This window comes from Cupressus sempervirens, chromosome 11 (assembly GCF_028749045.1).
Source record: "Cupressus sempervirens isolate cs-2001-9-10 chromosome 11, ASM2874904v1, whole genome shotgun sequence".
Classification (NCBI taxonomy): Eukaryota; Viridiplantae; Streptophyta; class Pinopsida; order Cupressales; family Cupressaceae; genus Cupressus; species Cupressus sempervirens.
In genome coordinates, this window is record NC_143128.1 from 428,525,121 (window position 1) to 428,550,169 (window position 25,049).

The 25,049-nt window shown below is 36.8% G+C and overlaps 1 protein-coding gene across 7 annotated transcripts in view; it reads left to right on the forward strand.

Annotated features, from left to right (window-relative positions):
* The window catches only part of PHT4;5 (phosphate transporter 4;5), a 331,556-nt gene that overhangs the window by 66,820 nt on the left and 239,687 nt on the right, over window positions 1-25,049 (forward strand). For all 7 annotated transcript variants that reach the window (XM_089810737.1, XM_089810736.1, XM_089810733.1 and 4 more), the window contains 2 exons: window positions 389-441; window positions 14,225-14,299. In XM_089810737.1, coding sequence (XP_089666863.1) covers window positions 389-441; window positions 14,225-14,299 — 128 coding nt within the window. The remainder of the gene's footprint in view (window positions 1-388; window positions 442-14,224; window positions 14,300-25,049) is intronic.

Sequence of the window (25,049 nt, forward strand, 5' to 3'; positions counted from 1 at the left end):
TGCAAATCCTTCGACCCTATTAATGTGAGATGCGTATTGGCTCATTAACCACGTCTGGGATTCATTTGGTGAATGACATTCTGTTGTTTCATTCATGGGGTAGCACATTTTAATTCATGTTGTGAATGGTCAAATTCTAATATTGCACAACCATATGAAATGTCTTCCTTATTGTGTTTGTATATACTTAGTCAATAGTGATGATTGGATATATTTTACATTCAGTATGTGTAGATCACTTAGACAATCTTAGCCAAACCTATATCATCTTTTTGAATACTGCTGCCTGGTTAATCTTCCTATAAATGATTTTGTTAGGGGCAAAACTAAAATTCAATGCATGCCTACCTTAATGGTCAATGATATTGTATTATTTGCTTTGATGTAGGTTGGCATTGGTGAAGGTGTCTCTCCTTCTGCTGCAACTGAGCTTATTGCCAGGTAAGATTGCCAGTCCGTTTTCTGAATTTTTAGCCTTTGTGTTTGCAACTTTGATTTTGTATGCACCAGGAAGATCTGACTGTGAATTTCCTTTTCTTATGTATGCTGACTATTTAGTTTTTCTTCAACTGATTGAGCTATTCCTAAAGCTATGTAATTAGGGCAATGAACATTCACAAAAACAGAATTAGAAGAAGAAATGCCAAAATAAAACAAACTATGTTTCAACAGACAACATATGGTCCCTTTTCTTGTAATTATTAATCTCTTCAAATAATTATAGAATCCAAACTTCTTTAGCAATCTCCTCAAGACAGTAATATGATAAATCCTTGCAACAGGGAATTTTCAGAACTGTACAGAATCATTCCTAGTAAACCTAGAGCTTTTACATGCTCTTTCCTTGTTTCATATGTCTGTCTTGCAATATTTGATGTTTTGACTCTTTGTATATTGGTTGTGTTATACTCCGATCGGTTATAGCTCAGATAAACACTAAATTCTTCAAGTAGTTCACCAATCAGTTGTTTGACATTTTTTCAAACAATTTGCAAGCAAGCTCTGTTCAGAATTTAATTCGAAAATGAAGCCACAATTTTCCCAAAAGATAATGAAGTCACCACTTATATAACTATGGCCAAGCAGAAAGTATCAATTAAAATCACACAACCAAGTTCCCATACAATGTATTTCAATGAACCAAGATACAATTAGATATTTCTCCAATAATTCTATGAGCCTTGTGATTTGCAGAGATGCTTAATCTGCAATTATTAAATCCACAACTCACTGTGATTTATCAAATGACAACTATGTTGTGAGATTATAAAGTTTTTACAAATTAAAGGAAACTTGGAAACTGAATGGCAGCAAATTCCCTCTAGTTCGCTCCAGCACCCACGTTAGGCTGTAATCAAGCAACAACAGCCACCAAATAAGATCAAAGCTCCTAGAAAATGATATCACAGGCCAGTATTAAACCAAACACTGCCACAGGATAGGGATGACAGTCAAACACTGCTCCCAAATCAAATCGCAAGCCTCTATTGACTGGTATGCAGCCTCAGCAATATGAAACGTTGCCACAGAAAGAATTGGCAGCCACTTCCAGATCCAATCACACTCTCCAAAGTGCAAATCGAAATGTAATTAAATCTCTATCAGAAATGCCTTCCAACAACAGTTGAACAGTAGGAAGACATCCAATAATTCCAGACTTAAATTCTCTAAATTTGACTTGTGACAACTCTTAGCACCAAACTTCTTCCAAAGCAACAATCACACAGAAATGAATGACTAAAATAACTTTCAGAATTTAATTGACTATACCTCAGCAGTGGAAAGCACCAATCAGCTTCAAACCCTTCTACTTCAGCAATGACACAAAAATCATTAGACTCAGAAGCTGTTCCCAGGCAACAAAGCAAATAATCAATTGTATGCTTTTCCATCAAAATGAGCTCATATTTATAACCCCCATTGGCACAAAGTTTCCCAAATACAACTTCACTTAAGAAGCTTTCTCAACACAACATCATTTTATAACGTGCCATATAATATAATTTATTAATTTCTTTTGGCTCCCAAAAATGACCTTTTCAACCATATCATAACATTATCATACACAAGGCCACTGTTTCTTGTGCCAAGATTTAAAACTTTCCACCCCGGTTCCAATGAGCTATGACACTAAGGTAGCCAAACTACAATAGCAGCAAAAATAGAAACCTCAACATATTTAGATGAATAATAATAATTAACCCATCTTGTGAAAATGACTGAAGAAGCATCAAAATCGAAATTTGACAACCCCAGAATGATCTTGATAAACAAAGATGACGAGTGAACTGGATGGGGTGACTTACTATAAACATACGCTCCCTCGAAGATTCTTGAAGCCAAAACTAGAAGTCCGAAATAAAAGTTTAGAGCATCACTCAACTCCTCCAACTCAATTGAGCTCATCAAAATGTATTGTTGACTTACTATAAATAGTAAGTTCCTCAAAACTGAGCCAAAACTCACTATAGGTTGCTTGAAAACCTATAACCCCAAAATTGAGACCCTCAAATCCCATTGTTAGCTCATGAGGGTCGCACTAATGATTTGACCAAGTCAACTATAGGAACTTGCTAAAAATGGGGACATTACAGGTTGCCACCATAGGGTCAATATGATGTGACAAAGGCATGTGGTAGTGATATCGATTTGCAAAATTCATTGGATTGGTGGGATTTAGGGGTCAAAAATAGCTCATTCTCTTTGGAGTAGGAGTGAAAAAGATTGAGAAATTGTGAGTTGGGGCTAGAGATTGAAGTTTTGAAGCACCTAATGCAAGTTTGGGGTTAGAGATTGGGGTTTTGAAACACATGATGCCAGAAGGATAAGGGAATGATAATTCGAAAGCCTGCAAGGATGGGATGCTTTAGAGTTCTAAGATGTTACATGTGAGTTGGAAATTGGGATAAGAAACTCCAAAAACTTGCATGTGGCTTTGAAAGGGGAACAGTTGTTGGGGTTTAGAAATCTGTGAAGACTCAGTTTCCTCCTACCGAGTTCTTCATTCTGCAAAGGAATCAGGGATTGCTTCCTGCCACCTTTCTCAATAGTAATCACATTCTTGACACAATCATGCATAGCCTTGCAATTATACTACCAAGGTCTACCAAGCAATATGTGACAACTACTCATGTCCACAATATCACACAACACTTGATCCTTATGCTGCTCAATCTGAAAATCAACAAGGCATCGCTCCCTCACTTCTAAAACATGTTCATTTTGCAACTAGCCTATCTTATAAGGACAAGGATGTCTTACTCTTCGCAAACTAAGTTTCTGAACCATCTCCTCAGCAACAAGGTTTTTAGTACTACCATTATCCACAATCACCTTGCAGACTTTACCACTAGACTTACAATGAGTCATGAACAAATTGCTCCTCTGAACAACCAGTACTCGCCAAGCCAGTAAATTCTCTCCTTGCTCAAGCTCACTGATATGGTTTTTAGGTCATTCACAACAACAAGTCTTCTGTCACCAGCCTTAGGACATTCATAAGCTCTATGTCATTCATGACATCCAAAACAAGTACCCTTAAATTCACCTCTACCCGTCCTTCTCTTCTGATCAACAGGTTTTGGTTCATCTTCTGCACTCGGTTTAGCCTTTGCGGAGTAGTCCTGCTTCTCCTTCCCTCGAGAACTACCTTGATTCTTCCTCTTCAACTTCTCTTTTGCCTTTAGGGCATACTGATAAGCATCCTCAATCGAAGCAATATTAAACATACCAACCTTATCCTAAATATTGAATCTCAAACCGTTAATATATCTAGCCACCTTTTCTTTTGACAACTCTCTGTGTCCAGACCGAATAGTCAACTTGTAAAATTCCTTTGTATAATCTTTCATAGTCATCTTTCTGCTTCAAATTCCGCAATCTCTTAAACAACTCAAGTTCATAATCAGCAGGAATGAACTTAGCCTTTAGTTTAGTCACCATCAATCTCTATCTAGTGATCTTCATTTCACCTTCCTCATCTCTCTTTCGTTGTAATTCTTTCCACCAAAGAGAAACATGTCCCTTTAGCTTAGTTTGTGCCAACCTCACTCTGAGTGAATCTCCAATATCCTTTAACTCAAAGTAGTCTTCCAATTCACCAATCTAATCAATTAGGTCTTTAGGATTCAAAGTACCTTAGAAATTAGAAACCTCCATCTTATACTTCAACTTTAACTGAGATCCAAGTCTAGCAAATTGACCAACCCTATCTCCCATAGGTCTCTCCACATGATCAATTCTATCCTCACCACTTGATCCAACAACCTCAAATTCTTCAACAACTTCCTCATAACCATCTTTAGTACCCGCATGCCAAGGTACACCACCTATAGAACTTATGATCTCAATGATCATATCACTCTTCATCAGCACTGTCTCATATCAGAGTTTTGCTTTAATCTTCTCTAAGATACTTGCTTCTACAACATCACGGAGATCTTCAATCGCCCTAGGTCCAATTGTCTCGGATGCATCTTCCAAGATATTCACAAACCCTCCACAACAAATCAACTAGATCCAACCTTCAGTCAAATAATCTTCACCCTAGGTCCAAACTACCTTAGCTTAGGCGATATGTCTATACGCTCAGGAAAACTTTCGCTCTGATACCCTCTGATGTAGTGCAAGGCAGGAGAACCCCAAAGGAGATGTCCTAGTCCCCAACAAATAACCACACAACAGAAATACAACACAGGGTACAAGATCTGATACCAATTCACAACTCTTCATTCGTAAAATAACTGATTACATGCAATGTGTCGGGCTGTAAGACCTTCCCGGTTATGGCCAAATACGAAGCAAGTAATAGTTCTACAAGATCCCTCAAGATCCAATCCAAACCCTAGCTAGTTCAGATCCATACTTTGGTAGAAACCTCCAAGGAAGATCTAAACTTGTGCTCGCAAGCCCATCAAGCAATCAACTTATTTCCCAAGCCTCATTACTAACCCTTCTAAAAGTTCGCTCCTCTGGCACATCCTCTTCCCCCAGTTGGATGATTATGACTAAAGATTCCACTAGACTCCCTCCTTATAGCCAACTAAGCCATCGGTTGGCCTAGTATGTTACAAATTAAATAGACCCTTGCATTAAATGCATATTTAAGCCACAAGCCGGCTTACAATATAAATTAAATACAACCAAATTAATTGTGAAGGTCGACTCACACTAGAAACCGAACACAAACAAGTAGGGCGAAGTTGGAACAAGGACATGACCGAGCATCAGAAAACAACTTCCGAGTATCAGCAACTATTAGGTTCACTCAGCACATGAAGGAACACTCGGTTAACATTGCAAACTCGGTTAACATGATAGGTTAATACTCGGTTAACACTGCAACTTGGTTAACATTGCAACTTGGTGAAAATGCCAGAATGAACAAAAAAGAGCAGGATTACAAGGCAACCTAGGATGCTGCTGCATCAATAAGCATCTTGGACCTAAGTGTTTTGTTAGGATCAGGTTCACCCGCCTTGGCCTTGTAGAGCCAGAAGTGCAAGGAACTCGGATTACATCAATCGGTTCCGTCATGTTGGCCTTTTACCGATTGGATATCTTAACATTGAGTTGGCAAGACTCGTAGGATTCCAATATGTGGTTTTGTGAACCAACAAAATTCATAGCTGACTCACATATATTCTAAAAAATCTGTCACCTTCTAATAAAAACTGCTCCTCCACTAGAATGAACTCTTCAAAATGATAAATGGCTTTGGATGCTTCCCTCCTAGCTTCCAAAACATTTTAAATTTTTTAATTTCCTTGAGAAATGAGATAGTTATGAACATTTCATCCAGTATAATTTATTTAAGGACAGCGAGTGCTCAGTGATGCCTTATTTGACAAATCAATTAACACCTTCCCCAAAGTATTAAAAAATAATTTAAAAAAACACAATTTCAAATTTCAGAGGATTCCAGAGTCTACCATACAGCTTAGCAGCTCTGAAAGATTAACATGATTTACATTTGCAGCAGACAAAATTCAGCAGGCATGACAGTTAAATGACCGATAAAAAGAACAGTCCCAATATCAGGTCATGTATCATACCAATACAATATTGGAGGAGCTCAAGTCTACTTGGCTTTGAATGGCTTTTGCAGATACTCTTGAGGCTGCAAGTTTCTTCCTCAATCTGGTGGCTGCGATCTATCTTCGCTGATCCACCTCCTCCTTGCTGCAGTGAATTGACTCTTGATTGTCTACTGCTTTGATTGTGCTTGTGGATTTATCGTTGAACCACTACAGCAGCTATGAATTCAATGCTTTTGATATCAGCATTCCATCAAATTCTCTAGGCTCTGATACCAGAATTGGTGGGCAGCAGAGACTCAAACTATATGAAAATAATTTACAAGAAGAAAAGTGAAGGATATATTCTGAGACTCCACCAATAACATTTAATTATTTTCATTCCACACACGCTCAATCTGTCTTTTTCAGCTTGCAGACTTACAATATGTATATAAAATAAAAAATCTTTTAATCCACAAAATCTGGAACAAATTTCTTATATTACTTGGTTACTACTTATCTAAAAATCTCATCACCCTCTAATTAGGATAAGAATAGTTCAAAGGAATTATCTGCTGGAAAGATAATCTTGGCTGGCAAGCTAATCTTGGACAACAGTTTGTTGCTTTTGCATCACTCTGATTCATGGGGATTTCGTCAAACAATTGGCATACAGGTTCAGAAAACAAGATCATAAATGCATTACATTGCCAATATAAAGAATAACAGCTAGTGTTTAATGTTATCATACATACTCTCAATATGCTGACCTAGTCTACCGGTTGCTGTTACAGAAATCAGACAATATGCATCTGAGAAAACCCTCCTACTAGCTGCAATCAGTGCAATATATAGTACAAGGGTTTGTATTCCTTTCAAATCTACACCTTACACCATTCACTATCGTCCAAAACTGCTGCCCAAATCACTGTTTCAGAGTTGACACGACTCCCATTATGCATGTACATCACACATTAATTATCCGCTATCCTGTATGGTACTTGTCCTGCCCTGTCAGACCAATCCTTTCCCAGTGTCTCAGACTGATATAGTTTATTGCTGATGGTTTGCACACTAGTACTGCCCTGTTCTAAGGGTTTTCAGACCTATAAGACCCTATGCAAATTTCTATCAGGCGGCTATGGCTATATCTTGGGTTTTCCCAATCTTGTACAGCATATACAAACTCACCCTTGTACAGCATATACAAACTCACCCATACAGATGCATAAGTACCTCCAGATGACTGATTTAGATGTATTACTAGCAACAGCAGTGTGTCTGTAATCTCTATGGCAGCATATAGTAAATCCAAACTCCTCACAACACTTCTCACAAAACTTTTGCTATAAGTTTGAACTCCTTAATTAGTCAAATATGAACTGATTTGCATTGTTTGTTATCTTACAGCAATAGCACCTTTTTTCCATAAATTTAAAACACAAGTGAGATACTTGAATGGTATCTCAACTGACAATGGGTTTCTGCCACTATCAACAAGCTCGAGGGTTTTTGTCCTCAAACTTGCTGAAAGCCAAAGTTCCCAAATCTCCAAGAGAAAAATAATAAACTAAGCATAACTGAAAGATCCCTGATGGATCTCTTTTGCTGATCTGCTGTAATTTTATATTTTTAAATCTATTTTCTTGTTTATTTATGTTTTCTTGCAGAACTAGATAGAATTGCAGAAAGGTTTGTTTGTTTTTGATGGTTTTATAACATAGAAGGGAATAGGGAACAGCAACCATGAAACAAGACTGAAATAAATAAAGTATTCAGTAAAAATTAGAATTATTGCAAACCGTACTAGGCAGATATGTCTGAATTATAGAGCCAAGCAATAAATCCAATGCATTTCCCAAAGCTCACATACAAATTTGATGTCAAATTGGAAGGTGAAGATTGTTCTTGAATCCAGCATACATTTGGAGGTGAATACAAGCAATACTCTATACACCACGTGGTGTATCTGCTGCAAATGGCGTCCCACAGGCTACAATGAACCACGTCCCAACTGGAAAAATGATATGCCACGCTAAAACCCCAATGAGAATTGATGCCTTTGTCCTTAATCACCACGGACAGTGACTAAGAGATTCGGTGCCAAAGGTTGCTGAGGGCTACGTTCCAGCCAATCACTAACGTGGGGTTTGCGTCCTAGACTAGAGATCGCCCATTCAGAGGAAATTCATAAACAAGTTGTCAAATATGCAAAAGATGATCTTAGAATGAAGCCTCTATCTCCTTATAACCCCTCTCAATTGCAAATCAAGCCCTAAGTGTCTCCAAGTGGCGTTGGGTAGTGAAAGTGTTATAATTTCTTATTTTAAAGTGGACATGTTACTAGAAAATGACCTTTTTCCCCACAGACAGAAATTTGTTCACTGAATTGCCCTGAGACCTAAGAGAAAGATTTAGAGAATTTCGAGACCTTTCCAACGAGCTATCACACCATAGGATGCACATCTAGATGACGCCAAAAACCCCTTATTACTCCAAAATGGCTAATAACTTAGCCTTGTTTAATTATTAAATGTTAACTTAGGAAATATTAAAAATATAACCCAAATAACCACAAAAATGCTCAACTGACATCACAAACCATAAAATCATCCTGTCACTTGTCTTTGATTGAAGTCGGAAATCAAGGATCCATTGGCAGTCTCATCCCTAATATCTAGGGATGCTCCTAAAATTTAGGAAACAAGCCCTATCCCTCTGAAACTGAACCCAAAGAGTAATCTCATGGAGACCCAACCTTGGGCAAGATCATACCTCCTAAAAAGTAGGAATTGCCTCCTAAAAACAAGGAACGTCTCCCAACTGATCAATAACTGCCAGAACATCAAGTCCCCAACACTGAATAACCATATTGGGTCTCTATCCAACCCTGTTAGCCTACAAGACCCCATAATAAGTTGACTCACATGTCTTTGCTAGATTGAGCTAAAAGAGAGGACATGACAGTCCTCCCCTCTCGGAGATGCTTGCCTACAAGCAATACAACACTAATCCTCCACTATCCCAAGCAATCCAAATACAGAGCACTGATCGACCCCAAACCTGAAGTGTCTCGTTAGGACAAACATACTCCCCACTGTAAGGTGTAGAAGTGAAGTAGATCACATCGTCACAGTAGAGTATCCACCCCTGAATACCCTCACGCCCAAGAATCCAAACAAATGGCCATTCTATCCTCCTGTCAAAATCCAAACCAGTAGCCGGTCCCAAAACAATCCTGTTATGCAACCCGTCTCAAACCTCATACAATCTCCGTGGCAAATCTAAGGCACCCGCTCTTGTGTGTTAAGATATTGAGGGACATGTGGTTATGATTAAATCACTGTTACTATTTGAGTCCTGATCAGTAATCATACTCCTAGCTGATCCACCCTGAGATGGAAGTGGGTATGCCTTGAGCACGATCTTCCTTCTTCCCACCATAAACTCCAATTGTCTCTTCCTGAAATCTTGGCTATTATCTCCCCAAATATTGCAACCACTGTACACCCAAAACTACATCCGTGCCCCCTAGATCACACATGTAAAAGTCATCTATCAAGGTGTATCCCTTCATGCCTATGCTAAACTCTGGGATACCCTTGATGCATTGCAGAGTAAGACCATTGGCCACAGTCACATCGATTCTTGGAAAATTCTGTGCTTGCAAACCACATCGGTCTACCATTCTTGTATTTATAAAATTATGTGTAGACCCACTGTCCACCAAACAATAAACTGTATGCCCATGGATCATACCCGAGATGTAGAAGAGGTGAATCATTGGTGCACCTAACAACATAGCCATAGTCCCCTGTGTTGCGACTGCTACCTCAGCATCTTTGAGCTCAATTTGGACACCATCATCTTTGTCATTTATATCCCAAACCTCCTCATTGTCCGCATCTAATATGACCTCAATAAGATGTGCCTTTACCTGCCCAAGGCACCTATGTCTCGGTACCCATGGCTCCTTACAAGAAAAACATAATTTCCTCCTCCTTGGTTCATTTCTAGAATCCAGGTCTACTTTGGGAGGTAGAGGTGGCGTGTCCTTAGCCTGTAAAGGAGGTCTCTGTGGTGCCTATACATTCCTCGATGGTTTCTTATCAGTCTGATAAGAGGTAGGAGTGGTGTCCAATCTCAATGTCACATTAATAGCATCCTTAAGAGTGGCCGACTGGAAAGCACGAACCAATCCCTTAAGCCTGTCCTGCAATCCCTCAATGAATGACATCACATTACGCTTCTGTGTCATATCAGGTACCATAATTGCAATGCGCTGGAACTCATTATTATAAGCTTTTGCATGACCAGTTTGTCTTAGATGAGCCAACTCTCTATAGTAAAGTTCTGTATCCTTACGGTCAAACCGTGTAATGAGTCGCTCAGTGAACTCAACATAGGAATGTACTAAGGCATGATCCTGGGTAACCAATCCATGGTGCCACCAATCATAAGCAATCCCCTCTAGATGCAACACAACAAACTGAATAGCCTCACTCTCAGGCATGGGACGTAATGAAAGATATATATCCAGCTTGTGAACCCAAGCTCATGCACTCGTATCTCCTGAGCCATTATATGTAGCCAATGTGATCATCCCAGTAGCTCTATTGAGGTCATAGTTTTGCTGCTGCTGTGGTGGTCTATAACCATGATCTCCCCTAAATCTAGTTGTATCTCTACGCTGTGCACAATATTGGGGAAGAGGGAAGACATCCCTAACCTCAGGGGGTAGAGATCTCCACTCAGCTGTGACTGCCAAAATTGACTCTTGGAACCCCACTTTTGGTGGTTCCACCTGTGTTGGTCGTTCACTTGGTATGAATTGAGGAAAAAATGGTCTATTCGTAGTAGGTGTATGATGGTGATGCCACCTAGAGGAATGAATGGAGCTCCCAACTGAAGAATGGGACTGATGGCTGCGCTGACTACTAACCACTGAAATTGATCTACTTCGCCCGCCTCTGTGTCCACCCATCTCCAAACGCTGCAAGGTATTTTGTAATTTGTCTAAAGCCTGAGCTATCCTGGGCTGAATAGTGAATAGGATCTGCACCATCTCTCTCTCTTCGTCATCCTGATTCCCTATGCCGCCCACCTGTTCTTTTGCCATAATAGGTTCTTGGTCTATTCCAAACCCTTGCTCAAGTTGAGCTCTCCTGCGTGTATAAAATCTGTGTATCTCAGCGATTGGATGCATAGATTTGTATTCAATCCACCAATTAGTGACTACCCAGATGCTAATATGAATTATCAAAACTTTTTAGTCAGTACCCAGTTGCTGAAATGAATTATCAAAACTTTTTATCCAATACTCAGATGCCAAATGAATTATCAAAACTTTTTAGCTAGTACCTAGATGCTTGAATGAATTATCAAAACTTTTTATCCAATACCCAGATGCCAAAATGAATTATCAAAACTTTTTAGCCAGTACCCAGATGCTGAAATCTGTTGTGACAATTTCTCACAAACCCTATAGGCTGGCAGGATGTAAGCTCTGATACCACTGAAAGATCCTTGATGGATCTCTTCTGCTGATCTGCTGTAATTTTATATTTTTAAATTTGTTTTCTTGTTTATTTATGTTTTCTTATAGAACTAGATAGAAGTACGGAAAGTTTTGTTTGTTTTTGATGGTTTTATAACATAGAAAGGAATAGGGAACAACAACCATGAAACAAGACTCAAATAAATAAGGTATTCAGTAAAAATCAGAATTATTGCAAATCGTACCAGGCAGATTTGTCTGAATTATAGAGCCATGCAATAAATCCAATGCATTTCCCAAAGCTCACATACAAATTTGATGTCAAATTGGAAGGTGAAGATTGTTCTTGAATCCAACATACTTTTGGAGGTGAATACAAGCAATACTCTATACACCACGTAGTGTATCTGCTGCAAATGGCGTCCCTAGGGTGCAATGAACCACGTCCCAACTAGAAAGATGATATGCCATGCTGAAACCCCAATGAGAATTGATGCCTCTGTCCTTAATGACCACACACAATGCCTAAGAGATTCGGTGCCAAAGATTGCTGAGGGCTACGTCCCAACCAATAACTAACGTGGGGTTTGCGTCCCAAACTAGAAATCGCCCATTCAGAGCAAATTCATAAACAAGTTGTCAAATATGCAAAAGATGATCTTAGAATGAAGCCTCTATCTCCTTATAACCCCTCTCAATTGCAAATCAAACCCTAAGTGTCTCCAAGTGGCGTTGGGTAGTGAAAGTGTTATAATTTCTTATTTTAAAGTGGTCATGTTACTAGAAAATGACCTTTTTCCCCATAGACAGAAATCTGTTCACTGAATTGCCCTGAGACCTGAGAGAAAGATTTAGAGAATTTCGAGACCTTTCCAATGAGCTATCACACCATAGGATGTGCTTCCAGATGAGGCCAAAAACCCCTTATTACTCCAAAATGGCTAATAACTTAGCCTTATTTAATTATTAAACGCTAACTTAGGAAATAATAAAAATATAACCCAAATAGCCACAAAATGCCCAATTGACATCGCAAACCATAAAATCATCCTGTCACCTGTCTATGACTAAAGTTGGAAATCAAGGATCCATTGGCAGTCTCATCCCTAAAATCTAGGGATGCTCCTAAAATTTAGGAAACAAGCCCTATCCCTCTGAAATTGAACCCAAAGAGTAATCTCATGGAGACCCAACCTTGGGCAAGATCATACCTCCTAAAAAGTAGGAACTGCCTCCTAAAAACCAGGAACGTCTCCCAACTGATCAATAACTGCCAGAACATCAAGTCCCCAACATTGAATAACCATGCTGGGTCTCTATCCAACCCTGTCAGGCTACAAGACCCCATAATAAGCTGACTCACATGTCTCTGCTAAACTGAGGTAAAAGAGGGGATATGACAATAACCAAGCATGTTGAGAGAGAGCCCTTGAATCTCTTTTATAATGCTTTCATAAGAGCTCATTAACTTACCTTTCCTATGTGGAATAAACAAAATCTTTGTTTGCATTTTCCATTTTTTTTCGGTATTTTGTCTTTCCCTAGTTTTCGTGCAATTCCTATTTTACCACGATTGCTTTTCCAACTATTATTTTATTGCGATTCTTGTTTCTCTGTGATGCTTTTTCCATTAATCTCAAATGTCTCCCACAACTATAGGCTTAACATTTATAAAGTTCAATATTTAAATTTAGCATTATATACTAACTTTAGTAATGCACAAAAATCATATCAATGATGAATAAATCCTTTGTTGATATTAAACATTTACCATCAACACACCACTGCCACAGCAGTTCCTAATCATATTTAGAATTAGTATAGTAAGTATGCTCGAAATTGCTTCTAAACACCTCAAAATGATCTGCAACTAAAATTGCTGAGGCCCCTTAAATGTCCTGGTTAGCCTATAGATCCAAGGGGAAATAGACTAAAGACATCATCATGCTATAAGTTCTAGAAAGGAAGCATTACATAATGAAAAATCATTTTAAATTCTAATAGCAACCAAAATATCTATATTCCATCTGAAGTTCTTTTTTACCTATTAAATTTTCTAACAGATACAATAGACAGAAGAGATACAATGACTTTTGAACTTTTTTCAATAATTTAGACTGTTCTTTCTGATAGGTACAAGTGTTGAGACTATTGGATATTCTAATTGCTAACCGTTAGAACACAATAGTACCCTTATAACATATATATACTGTTCTAATATAAGGTTATGAAATCATATATATTAATTATTTTATCATGCATATCCCATTTAAAATAATTATAATCTAATATTATTAGATTAGATTATTAATTATTTGTCAATGGGGGTTATTGAAAATTTGCGACTGTTCTTGCCCCCATTCTTTCTACACTCAAGTAGTTTTTCACACATTTGAGAGAACAAGTTTTGTAGTTATATAGTAAATTATATCACATGCACAAAAGGTATTTTTGGCCATGTGGAGTTAAGGAGGAGTGTCCCCTAATTCAGTCTATTTGTGATAAACTATGTTTTTTAAATGTTCTAATAAAATGATGCTTTATTGAGTTTTTTGCCAAAAGGTTTTTTCCACGTATATCTTGTGTAATGTGTAAAAATTATGTTTTTTATGATTCTCATTTCAGTTATCCTAGATTTTGTTTACAATGATTAGTTTTCTAAGATCCCAAATTTTAACATTGTCACTATTGATTCTTTGGTTATATGCAGAACTATTCCCGCATCACAACGTTCAAGAGCAGTTGCATTTGTGTTTAGTGGTTTGAGTGTTGGAAGTGTTCTTGGGTTAGTAACCTATGTGCTTGTTTTTTCGCAAGCAGTTCTTGTGCTACATCTAATATTGTAATTCTGCCTTATATTTTATTGTATAAAACCATGCTTTTGGATTTGAAATTGCTTTGAGAAAAGGCCAAAGCGAAACAGAAGTCTGGCATGAAATTATTAATGCATAAATGAATTTGAATGGAATTGATATAGACAATAGGAGATAAGTATCTATTGATAAGTTTGTTGTCAGTAATGAATTTCAATATATTGTTTATTCTATAATATGATTGCGTAGCTTTATAATTTAGGATTGCAAACAAAATATCAAGAAGGTTATTTACCGTGTTATTCAAGGTGCAAAATAATTAGTTCTGTTTTTTGCATAAATCTCATATCATGCTTACTATAAAGGCTTTGCATTGTGCTTTTGAAAAATGTGCAGAAGGACTTTCTATTCAAATCTTTGCTCCATTTCCTTTGCCCATATGAATGGCTATTTCTTTAATATGGCGTGCTGCTGTGTGGGGATAGTTCTTGATGAAGCATCGATGATAACCAGCCAAAACTAGAAAGCCTCCTATGTAGATCTTTGTTTGCAGGATCGACTTTAACATGATCTGCAATAATGCACATCTTTCTTGCCAAAACTGAAATTGATTTTCATATGATAATTGTTTTCTTGTAATATTGACAACTCTTGATCAACATGACATAGTTTACTGAGCCTTTTTTGTAAATTAGAATATGGGTAATAAGTATAATTCAAGATTAGATGAGATTATTGCTAGTTCATAAGTAAATAATATTAGCATAAACTTGAACTGTTGTAATGTGCAGCCCTGTTTTGGTCTGATTTTTTTTTTTTTGTGTTTGATTCTTATATGAATTGTTTTTGACAATACAAACAATGACAATTATAGCGCAAACAAAAAGATAAAATTGCAGCACTTTTACAAACTCAGAAAGTGAACAATAGTTAGAAATAACACCATTGAAAATTCCAGAATTAAATCTTAAACTGATTTTACAAAATTTATCATGTGTCAAGATCAGCCTAGAAAATAAAATGTTGTTGCATATCTAAATCGTTATTGCATATCTAAATCCGGCATATCCATTTTCTAATTTGGTGAAATAAAGATATGCTACAACAATGACCAGCAAATAAAATTTCCAAAAGCCACAGGTAGTTCACCAAATGACTCCAAAATTGAACTGTTTTGCAGCAAGTTTTAAAACTCGAAGAATACAGGTTTAAACCCTCAAAGGCAAATCTTTTTCTATAAAAGCCTCACGTCCAAGGTTTTGAGATGGTGCAGTGGGCAGCAATAAACAACGAAAGCCTCCAAATCACCTTTCAAATCACCTGTACTGATCAGTTATTCTATAAATTGTGCAAAACTGAAATGCATACCTTCTCCAATGAGCAATCTCTTAATGAAATCACCAAGAAATTCTTCAGATAGTGTCTTTCAACTATTTGGACAATGTTGCTTGCAAGGGTTTCTGTCCTCACAAACGAAGAAGCAATACCCATGTGATGACCCTCAATTAAGATATAAATTTGAATTATAAATATCAAAACTATGCAAGTAAACATAGAAAAGTTCATCATTGATATGTGTATGCATGAATGTAGAATGAAGGATAATAAATTAAAACATGAATCGTGCTTTATACATAATATTGAAATGTGTGTGTGTGTGCGCGCACGCGCGTGCGCGTGCAATATTTATATATGTATATATCAACACATTGAAATACTCATTAATATATTAATAATGAATACAAATCAACTATTTATATAATTTTGAGTATATTTAATGTCATTAATATTTATTTACGATACTGAATTATTTATGTATAATTCTGTCGGTGAACAGATTTGTCACTGGAATACTATCTTTGATACCAACCCTGTTCACCCTAGAAACAGTGACAATTGTGCCAGCTATAATATCCTACCAGATATTCTCTCCAATTTCCTCAAATTAATTTCAGTATCATAAACAAGGATTTATACAATAATCACCAATACATAATCAGCAACATTAACCAGTAAATAACTAGCAAATACTCCATAATTCGTTATTGCATTATAAACTAGTAATACAATAACAATACAATCGTATAAATAGTGATAACAGTTAGAGTGGATAATCAGAAATGAACCTGAAATGCAATTGTGAACTCTGTTGTGAATTCATCACAGTTGATGAATCAGGGCTATGTCCAATCCACCCAAGAAGAACCTGAGTGTTTACATCCTCAGATCCTGAACATAAGCTGAAGCACTTCCTTAATTTCTCCATTAGAAATCGCAAACAAAATTAATATCCAAGCCTGCTGAAATTGAGCTCCCTCCGCTCCTTCTAAGCACAATAGGATGACTCTTTATATTCCCTTGTTTCACTTCATTTTAATTCTCTTTTCCCTTCTAATTGTACTTTTCCCACTTGAGAGAATAATATAACTTTATAAGCTAAAGTGATTTATTAAATCCCCTATTTTAATTTTAAAGTCACTTTATCAAAACATGTTAATTTTTGAGACATTAAAATAAATATGCCATCAAACTTAGAAAGCCATGTATAATAGTTTGCCAGAAAGCTCTCGGCAAGATGCTCCGAGTCCAATACTGCAAACATGGAAATATGGACCCCAACTGACTTACCATAAATAGTAAGTATCAGGATTCCATGCTATCTTGGCTTTGATCGACCTGAAAGTGAAGAAGCATGTGTCAAACTCATACTAGCCTTTGGCAAGGACCTAGTTAGACCACAATACCATGATGGAAAAGGCTAACGAAGTAACATATGTAAATGACTAGAAAAGGGGGCATTACACCAATAATTCGATAGATTGTGACCAAATAACGATTTGTTGTGATCTTCCTTTGTGTTTGAGAAGGGAAACTCCCGTGTACAATGGGGGTATTAAATATTTTAGTGTACTTTTAACCAGAAAGTAGAAAAAGTAGAAAACATTAAACCAAAAGAAAAATAACGCCAAAAACCCTATTGGAAGACATACAAAAATCATATAGGACCTCACAACTAATGACAATTACAAAAGGGGCTTCTCTTGATAAAATATGTTTCTCTAATATGTAATGATGATGAAAGAAGTATAGCAAACCACAATGTAGAAAGGGATAAGTTATACTAGCACATACAATTCAAGATACCAAGAAATCATGAATTTCATCAAATCAATTGCATAAACTATCAATAAAATACATAGGTACATAAAGGGATTATTGACTTAGCATACAAGAAATTAGCAATAATAACTTGAAAAAGTATTTAGAAGTTGATCACCTTGAAGAAGTTCAAAGCTAGATTTGACTTTGATTACTGAGAGATGAATTCTCAAATGAAAAGAGCTTTCACGCATGTTCATCGCATCGAGGATATTTGGATTGATACAAGAACAAAGCTTGACATCATGAAGATGGACTACTTCAGATTAACCCTTCAGTAGATAATGGATCTCAACATGTTGGAGATCCCTTCAGATTTCCAAGTTGAAGATGACGACAGCATTCTTGATCCAGAGTTTCATCAAGCTGACTTTGATAAGAAGTGCCCTTTCCCTATTCAGTGGCAACATTAGAAAGGTACATCTATCATGGATAGATTTCAATCCATCTTGGTAAACACTAACAAATGGCTGAAAAATAAAGGCCTTAAAAGAGTTAATCCTAAGATGGGATTGGATTGTGGGAGCTTTGGCCCTCCTGGTGGGAAGTCACAGCTAGAGATTACATGGAAAGATGGTGCCTCATTCTTTGATGCTAAGGGTTCTCTCAAATTCAAATCGAATGGTGGAAAAGGTTCTAAGTCTTCTCAGATCTTTGAACTAGTTCAAGAGTTAGAGGAAGAACCAGAAGAGGAACTAGAGACTGAATCGAATAAGGAAGATATAGATGAAGAAGGGGAAGTCATGATCATATCTCCCCCAAAGCCTGCACAAACTCATGCACCGTCTATACATGAAGCACCTTTTCTGGATGAGGTAGATGATGATGTGGATTCATTCTCCACGGTTTTCACTCCTATTCCAGTCTCGAAAGTTACTACAATGGCCCTTCCTATTTCTTCTGTTGCTCCTATTATTCCTGCAAATGAACAATATGAACATTTGGCAAATGTGTTTGAGGATTTTCCAACTCTCACAAGTGGTCAAGTTTCCCAACTTGATACATCTTTGACGGGTTTTGAGCTTTTCATGACAGAATCTTCTCAGCATGTGCTATGCAAACTGAATCTTGTTCTGTTACAACGGAAATACAATTTGGATCAATGCGAATGGTCTCCCCTATATTTGCTTCTACAGATGAAGGTTTTAGTTTGTCTGCATGGTTGAGTAGAATCACAACAAAGAGAATAAAAGTGGTCGTACTGCTAGATAATCTCCTTGTTAAGAAGACCAAATCCAAATCTTTGAAATATAAGATTGTTTCAAGGATTTTGGTTGATTCAGATAAAACCAAGTTCGTTGAAGTTGCTGACCCCTTGGTGGACAAACCTACAGAGAAACTTACTCGTTTTGATTATAAGTTCACTAAGGTTGAAATCTGAAAGCAATAGCGTCTGAATTGTTTACAAGATGCTAAAGATGCATTAGCTAATGTATCAAAGAACAATCATTAGCTATGAGAGAAGAAAAATAAATTGAAACATGAGGTTTCTTGCTTGAACAAGGTCATTCAGCAACAATCTTGTCAAAGTTTTGTTGCTATGTGTCAAACATCCAAGGAGAGAAAGTTGATTGAAGCCGCCAAGTCTTGGATAGGAGAGATCATCTCTGAAGGAGTCCGAGCCATCGCAGAGACATTTGCAATTCTTAGGTGCATCAAAGAAATGAATGGAATGGAGCAAAACTTGATTTCTTCTTTGACTTGAGAAGTGGATAATTTGAAGGAAATCCTCAATGATTGGGATGAAATGGAAAGTTTTTCTCTAGATGCCTTGGTTTCATGTGACATTCTTTTGTCATGTGAAATGTTCTTTTGATTTCAAGGACTTATTGATTACAAAGAGGAAACATTGAGGAAGTTGATCACAAAGTTGCAGGCGACACTTGGAGATTGCTAAGTAGTTGAACAGGTGTTACCTATCATTTGGAACACATGGGATGCCATGTTATTGATGATTCCAGTAATCTCATTGCAATTGAAAGGGTAAGCTCAGAATATACAATTGGGATCAATGCTGATGTAGATTTTGAAAACTTTGGTTCACACACAATGAACAAGTTTGTCTTGTATAAATCTTCGACAAAACACTTGTTAGATTCAATGGTAGCAAATTCCAAAGTTGTGCAATCAACATATGTAGATGCAATGAGGATCGAAGCTATATCAAAGACCATGGAAATCGCTGATCTTCTCACAGTGCATGATATCATCGTCAAATTTGGCATTATATGAAAAAGTGTGATTACATGTAATGTGATTTACATGTATGTAAAAGGATGTAATGCGAGTTGCATGTAACTCTATATTTTATCTTTTAGTTAGACTAGGTCAAAGTTGGTTTAGTTGCTCTCACTTTTTCCTCCACCTTTTTCTCAACTCATGTGCCTATATAAAGGAGTGCCCCCTTATTGTAAAATCATCATTATCTTTATGCAAGAGAGCTCTGGAGAAATTGTGCCAGCATAACTATGTTTGTGTAGCACTATTTTGAGAGAAAGTGAATACAAAAGAGCATTTGAGACTTAACTTTGATTAAGTGAGATTGTTACTTGTGTGAGTTATAAGCTTTGTCTATAATTCATTTAAGTTATCTTTGATTCACGTTATCTTGTGTTTTGGGTAATTGTATCTTGTGAATTGAATATAAAAAAAGTTAAGAAGCAATTGGAGCCAAAGCTTTGACTAGGAGCAATTGTGGAAGTGTATAGCTAGAAGCTTTCTCTGTAGCTTATACTTCTTTCTTAATTCGCAAAATAGTTAAGTTGTTCTTACTTTTAGGAGTCATTGTGCCCTAATTGTAAAACTTTTCATATAGAAGTACGGCTAGACTTAGAGCCAAATTAGTACATTTTTAACTAGCCTTTCAGTTAGTGAAGGTTTATTGGTATCACTGTTTCTAGCTCTTGATAGAAGTGTAGTTAGAGATTCACCCTGCCCATTACTCACTCCACAGGTAAATGAATTCTTTCTTGAAAGTTAAGAAGAAAGGATATTGGTAACACCCATTTTACAAAATCTCTTGACTTCTTGCTTACCTTGAGTTGCTCAAAGAAACAATGACAATGGGGAGCCTTCCTTTTAAGGTTGGAGAGACTCTGTTTCACATGCTGTGATTGGTCATCCTATTTTGCAACTGGATTTTTACCCAAAACTATCAGTTGCAAAATATCCACCCAACACGCTTGATCGCATCAAGTTTTCAAATGACAATGGACAATTCATCAAAAGAGAGTCAGAGGCTATCAAAAGACACAACACCATGATTATCAAGGTGAGTCTAGTGGCACGAAATTTAGGAACAAGACTTGATCTTGTTATCATCTAGGATTGCATCATCAAGTACAAGGCCTTTGCTGACAATCTATAGTATTGATTCCATCTGAATCAACGGTTTCAACATTCTCTTCAAGTGTTTTCTAGGTTGCAGATGCAGAAGATGGTATGCATATAATCCAATCACATGTAATTCGATTGCATGTCCTAATGATATGTAATCAAATAATCTCTCACCTAGTTTGGTTGGGTCAAGGTTGGTTGAATTGCGCCCACTTTTTCGTCCACTTTTTTCTCAACTCCTTTGCCTATATAAAGGAGTGCCTCCTCATTGTAAAAATCATCTTTTGGGTGTATGCAAGAAAGCTTTGCCAAACTTGTGCAAGCGTAACTTTGATTGTGTAACACAAATTTGGGAGAAAAGTGAGTAAAAGAAGCAATTGGATTCGAAGCTTTGAGTGGAAGCAATTGTAATAGAGAAAATTAGAAGCTTTGACTGTAGTTTGTGCCTATTGTCTTTGATTTATGTCATTTTTGTGAGTTCAATAATAGAGCATAGTGAATTACAAAGCAATCAAAGTTGAAGCTTTGACTAGGAGCAATTGTGATAATACTTATGCTAGAAAGCTTCGCCAAACTTGTGCAAGTGTAACTTTGATTGTGTAGTACAAATTTGGGAGAAAAGTGAGTAAAAGAAGCAATTGGATTGAAAGCTTTGAGTTGAAGCAATTATAATAGAGAAAATTAGAAGCTTTGACTATAGTTTGTGCCTATTGTCTTTAATTCATGTCATTTTTGTGTGTTCAATAATAGAGCATGGTGAGTTAAGAAGCAATTAGAGTCAAAGCTTTGGCTACGAGTGATTGTGATAATACTTACACTAGAAGCTTTGACCGTAGCTTGTGTTACCATCTCAAACTCATAAAAAATAGTTAGAATTTCCCTACTTCTGGAAGCCTTTTTGCCCCAATGGTAGAGGTTTTCCTTATAGAATAGAGATCATTTACTTTTGGAAGTCTTTGCCCACCAATGCTAGTGATTTTTCTTATAAATTAGACAAATGAGACGTAGAGCCAAACCAGTACAATTTCAATCAGCCTTTGAGTTGGGGTTGGTTTATTGGTATCACCATTTCTAGCTATTAGATAGAAGTGTAGTTAAAGATTTCATCTTGTCCATTACTCGCTTTGCGGGTAAGTGAAATCTTTCCTGAAAGCTAAGAGGAAAGAATATTGGTAACACCCCTTTCACATCTCTCAGTTTCTTGCTTACCTTGAGTTGATCCAAGGAACGGTGAGAAGGGGGAGCCTTCCATTTAATGTAGGAGAGACTCTATCTCATATGTTGTGGTTGGTCATCCTATTTTGCGACTGGATTTTACCCAAAACTGTCGGTTGCAAAATATCCACCCAACAAAGACTATTTAAGTGTCTCTCCATTTTCCCTTGTCTATCTCGTTATTAACTTTTCTTCTTGTGTTTTAATTTCCTCTTTTAAACTTTGATTAAACTTTGGAAAAAAATTATAAAATAACTTCACTAACTTAACTTCTATAATGTCCTTGTTTTTGGCTAGTTTATGGAGTTGATTGAGTTAGCTCATCATAGCGACCCTCGTGAGCTGATAAGGTGTTTTGGGGGTCTCAGCTGATTACTTACTATTTTTAGTAAGTGTATTATGGGTAGTTGCTATTTTTAGCAACAGAGTGGATGGCTCCACAGTTGGTCGTCACCTACGACTGATCAGGTTAATAATTACATGAGCTCTTATTTATTTATTCATTGAGTTGCATTATTATAATAATGTTTATATTATTATAATAATGACTTAAGAGATATTTCTAAAAAGCAAGTTGGAAAGTTTCTAGTGTTAAGTTCTTTTGGGAAAAAACTTTCACATTTTTTGAAGTGGAATTTAATGGAAACTTTTGCCAACAAAAATCTTATAAATGAGAGTTATTTTCATTGGGAAAAAACACACTTGAAAATTTAATTTCTTTTGATTGCCTCTATGGCTTTTTCCTGAAGTCTGAGTTGTGAGCCCTTGCTAAAGTATAAGGGTCTCTGAGTTTCTAATGTTTGAAGTCTCTGCTGAGGTATAGTGGCTTCACTAGTCAATTCTCCTTACTGTCATTATCTGTGTCCGGGAGATTGGAATTATATTTTTGAGAATTCTGAGTTTGTGAATTGAAGCAATTGTTGTTGAGGTATAGCGATTGTCAAAACTCCTATTGTCTATATTGTATTTGCAGTTTTGTTGATGCTGATAGACTAACATTTGGAAGAGATTCAAATTACTCTTCAATTGGTGGTTGCTGCTGGAAATTGAATTCTAATTTGAAGGAGTGCCGAGTATCATTTGGGGGCAGCGTTCTAAGTTCTGGAATAGGTCCAATTCTGTAGCCTTTGTGTGGGAGTTAAACGGCATTAAACTGGGCCTGTGGAATGTTAATGGCTGTGTGGATGTTCTAACCACAGCCGTAGTTGAATATTGGGTTTGCGTATTGGTATCGGCAAGGATTTGGAGGAATGCTTTTTGGCATTTGTTGAGTTGGTTTTGCATTCCCAACTAGCTGCGGTTGGTACTAGAGTATCTTGAGCACGTCAAGTGGTGTTGCTGACTGCCTGCGGCCTTCCTAAAGCAATTTGATAGAGCATTTTGAGCTTGGACATAACTTCTGCATTGATCATTGCCGTCTATTTTTCAAGCTAGGTTCATTGTTATTTATTTTGGTTTTATGAGCCAATTAATAAATTGCTGCATACTTTTTTAAATAATTAAATAAAGTGGTCAACAATTGTATAGCTGGCAGAATACAAGGCAATAAGAGAGGTATTCTTTTACATTGATTAGACAAATTCCGGTTGGCTATGTGCATTTAATTGTTATAAGAAATCAAAGGAATTTGTATGTTTCAAGGAACTTGATGGAGCCCAAATTCTAGTCTCCATTTTTGCGCATTCTCCTATCACTTTGTTATCGATGTCATGACAACCAACGGGAAAGATATAACCAAGAGATGCATATGTTTGCAATATATATATTCAAGTCTATGATTAAATTAATACGAAGAAAAGTAATAATATTAATGTGAAAGCTAATAAGAGGAGTGAGAAGAACAAACAATCAGAACCAATGCATCCTTTGTTATCCATATCTTCAGGAATCTGAGATGGAGTATTAGTTTCATGGAGCTTATCAGAAATTTATATCCTTTCAAGCAGTCTTTGCAGTGTGCTATTGTTTAGTAAAAGCTTACTAAAAATCCTTTCTTTGTGCTGTATAGCATAGTGCTGCAAATTGAGTTGTTTGTCATTTGAACCGAAGTTAGAGCACTGACTATTATTGTAACACTCCAAACAGTTTATAAGCATCATCTAATATGCCTGTTGTGCACAGACCATTAATCAATAATCCATAAGTTATTAGGAGCATATCCAGATTTCAACATTTTTATGAAGAAGTCATAAGCTAAATGAGCAACATCAAACTTGTGCATTAAGTTTATTAGAGAATGGAATAAAACTATGACAGGACGAAAGCCTGCTCTATGCAATGATAAGATAGAAATGTTCGAATGAAGGAGGAATCTATATTTTTAGAAGGAACAATAAGGTTGAAGACATGATAATGATGGAGCCAAGTATATCACTGAAGTTGAACCTTTGAATATGATGCCCAACAGAAGGCATTTGGAGTATTGCAAGCACAGGTATTCGGAAGAAGGATCATTAATATGGAGTTTTTGAATATTAGATAAGCTTCCAGTATGTTGGAAATCATCGCACCACATGCATCATGCACTGTTCGATCGGCTTTGTTCCTCATCCCTATTGTATTTGCATCGGTTGACTATTGGAATTTCGTTATCAACTTTTGTGTTCATTAAGAATGAATGACCTGGCACCATTCTCTCTTGCTGTCAATGCAAAGGAGGCTTGATTGTCGACTATTACTTAAGAGATTTTTTTTTTGAAATGGTGTGAATGTTTTTAACTGCCATATCGTAGTATTCCTCAGGTGTCTCTTATTAGACGACATCCTCTCTTTGTTCTAGAGACTTTTGTATTGTGTTCAGAGCTTATTGTTTGATGCATTCGATCTTTTCATAATCGATCTTGGAGGAGCAAGTAATTAGGTGTTGGACACAAGGTTTGAGAGCTCGATAATGATTAAATAAAGCAAATATTGCCAAGACTGCAGACAAGTGCCACATCAGGGTTAGGGCGGAAGCAAAGCAATGCGTAATTGTCTTTTGTGTAAGAAATGACACTTTAAGTAATACTGATT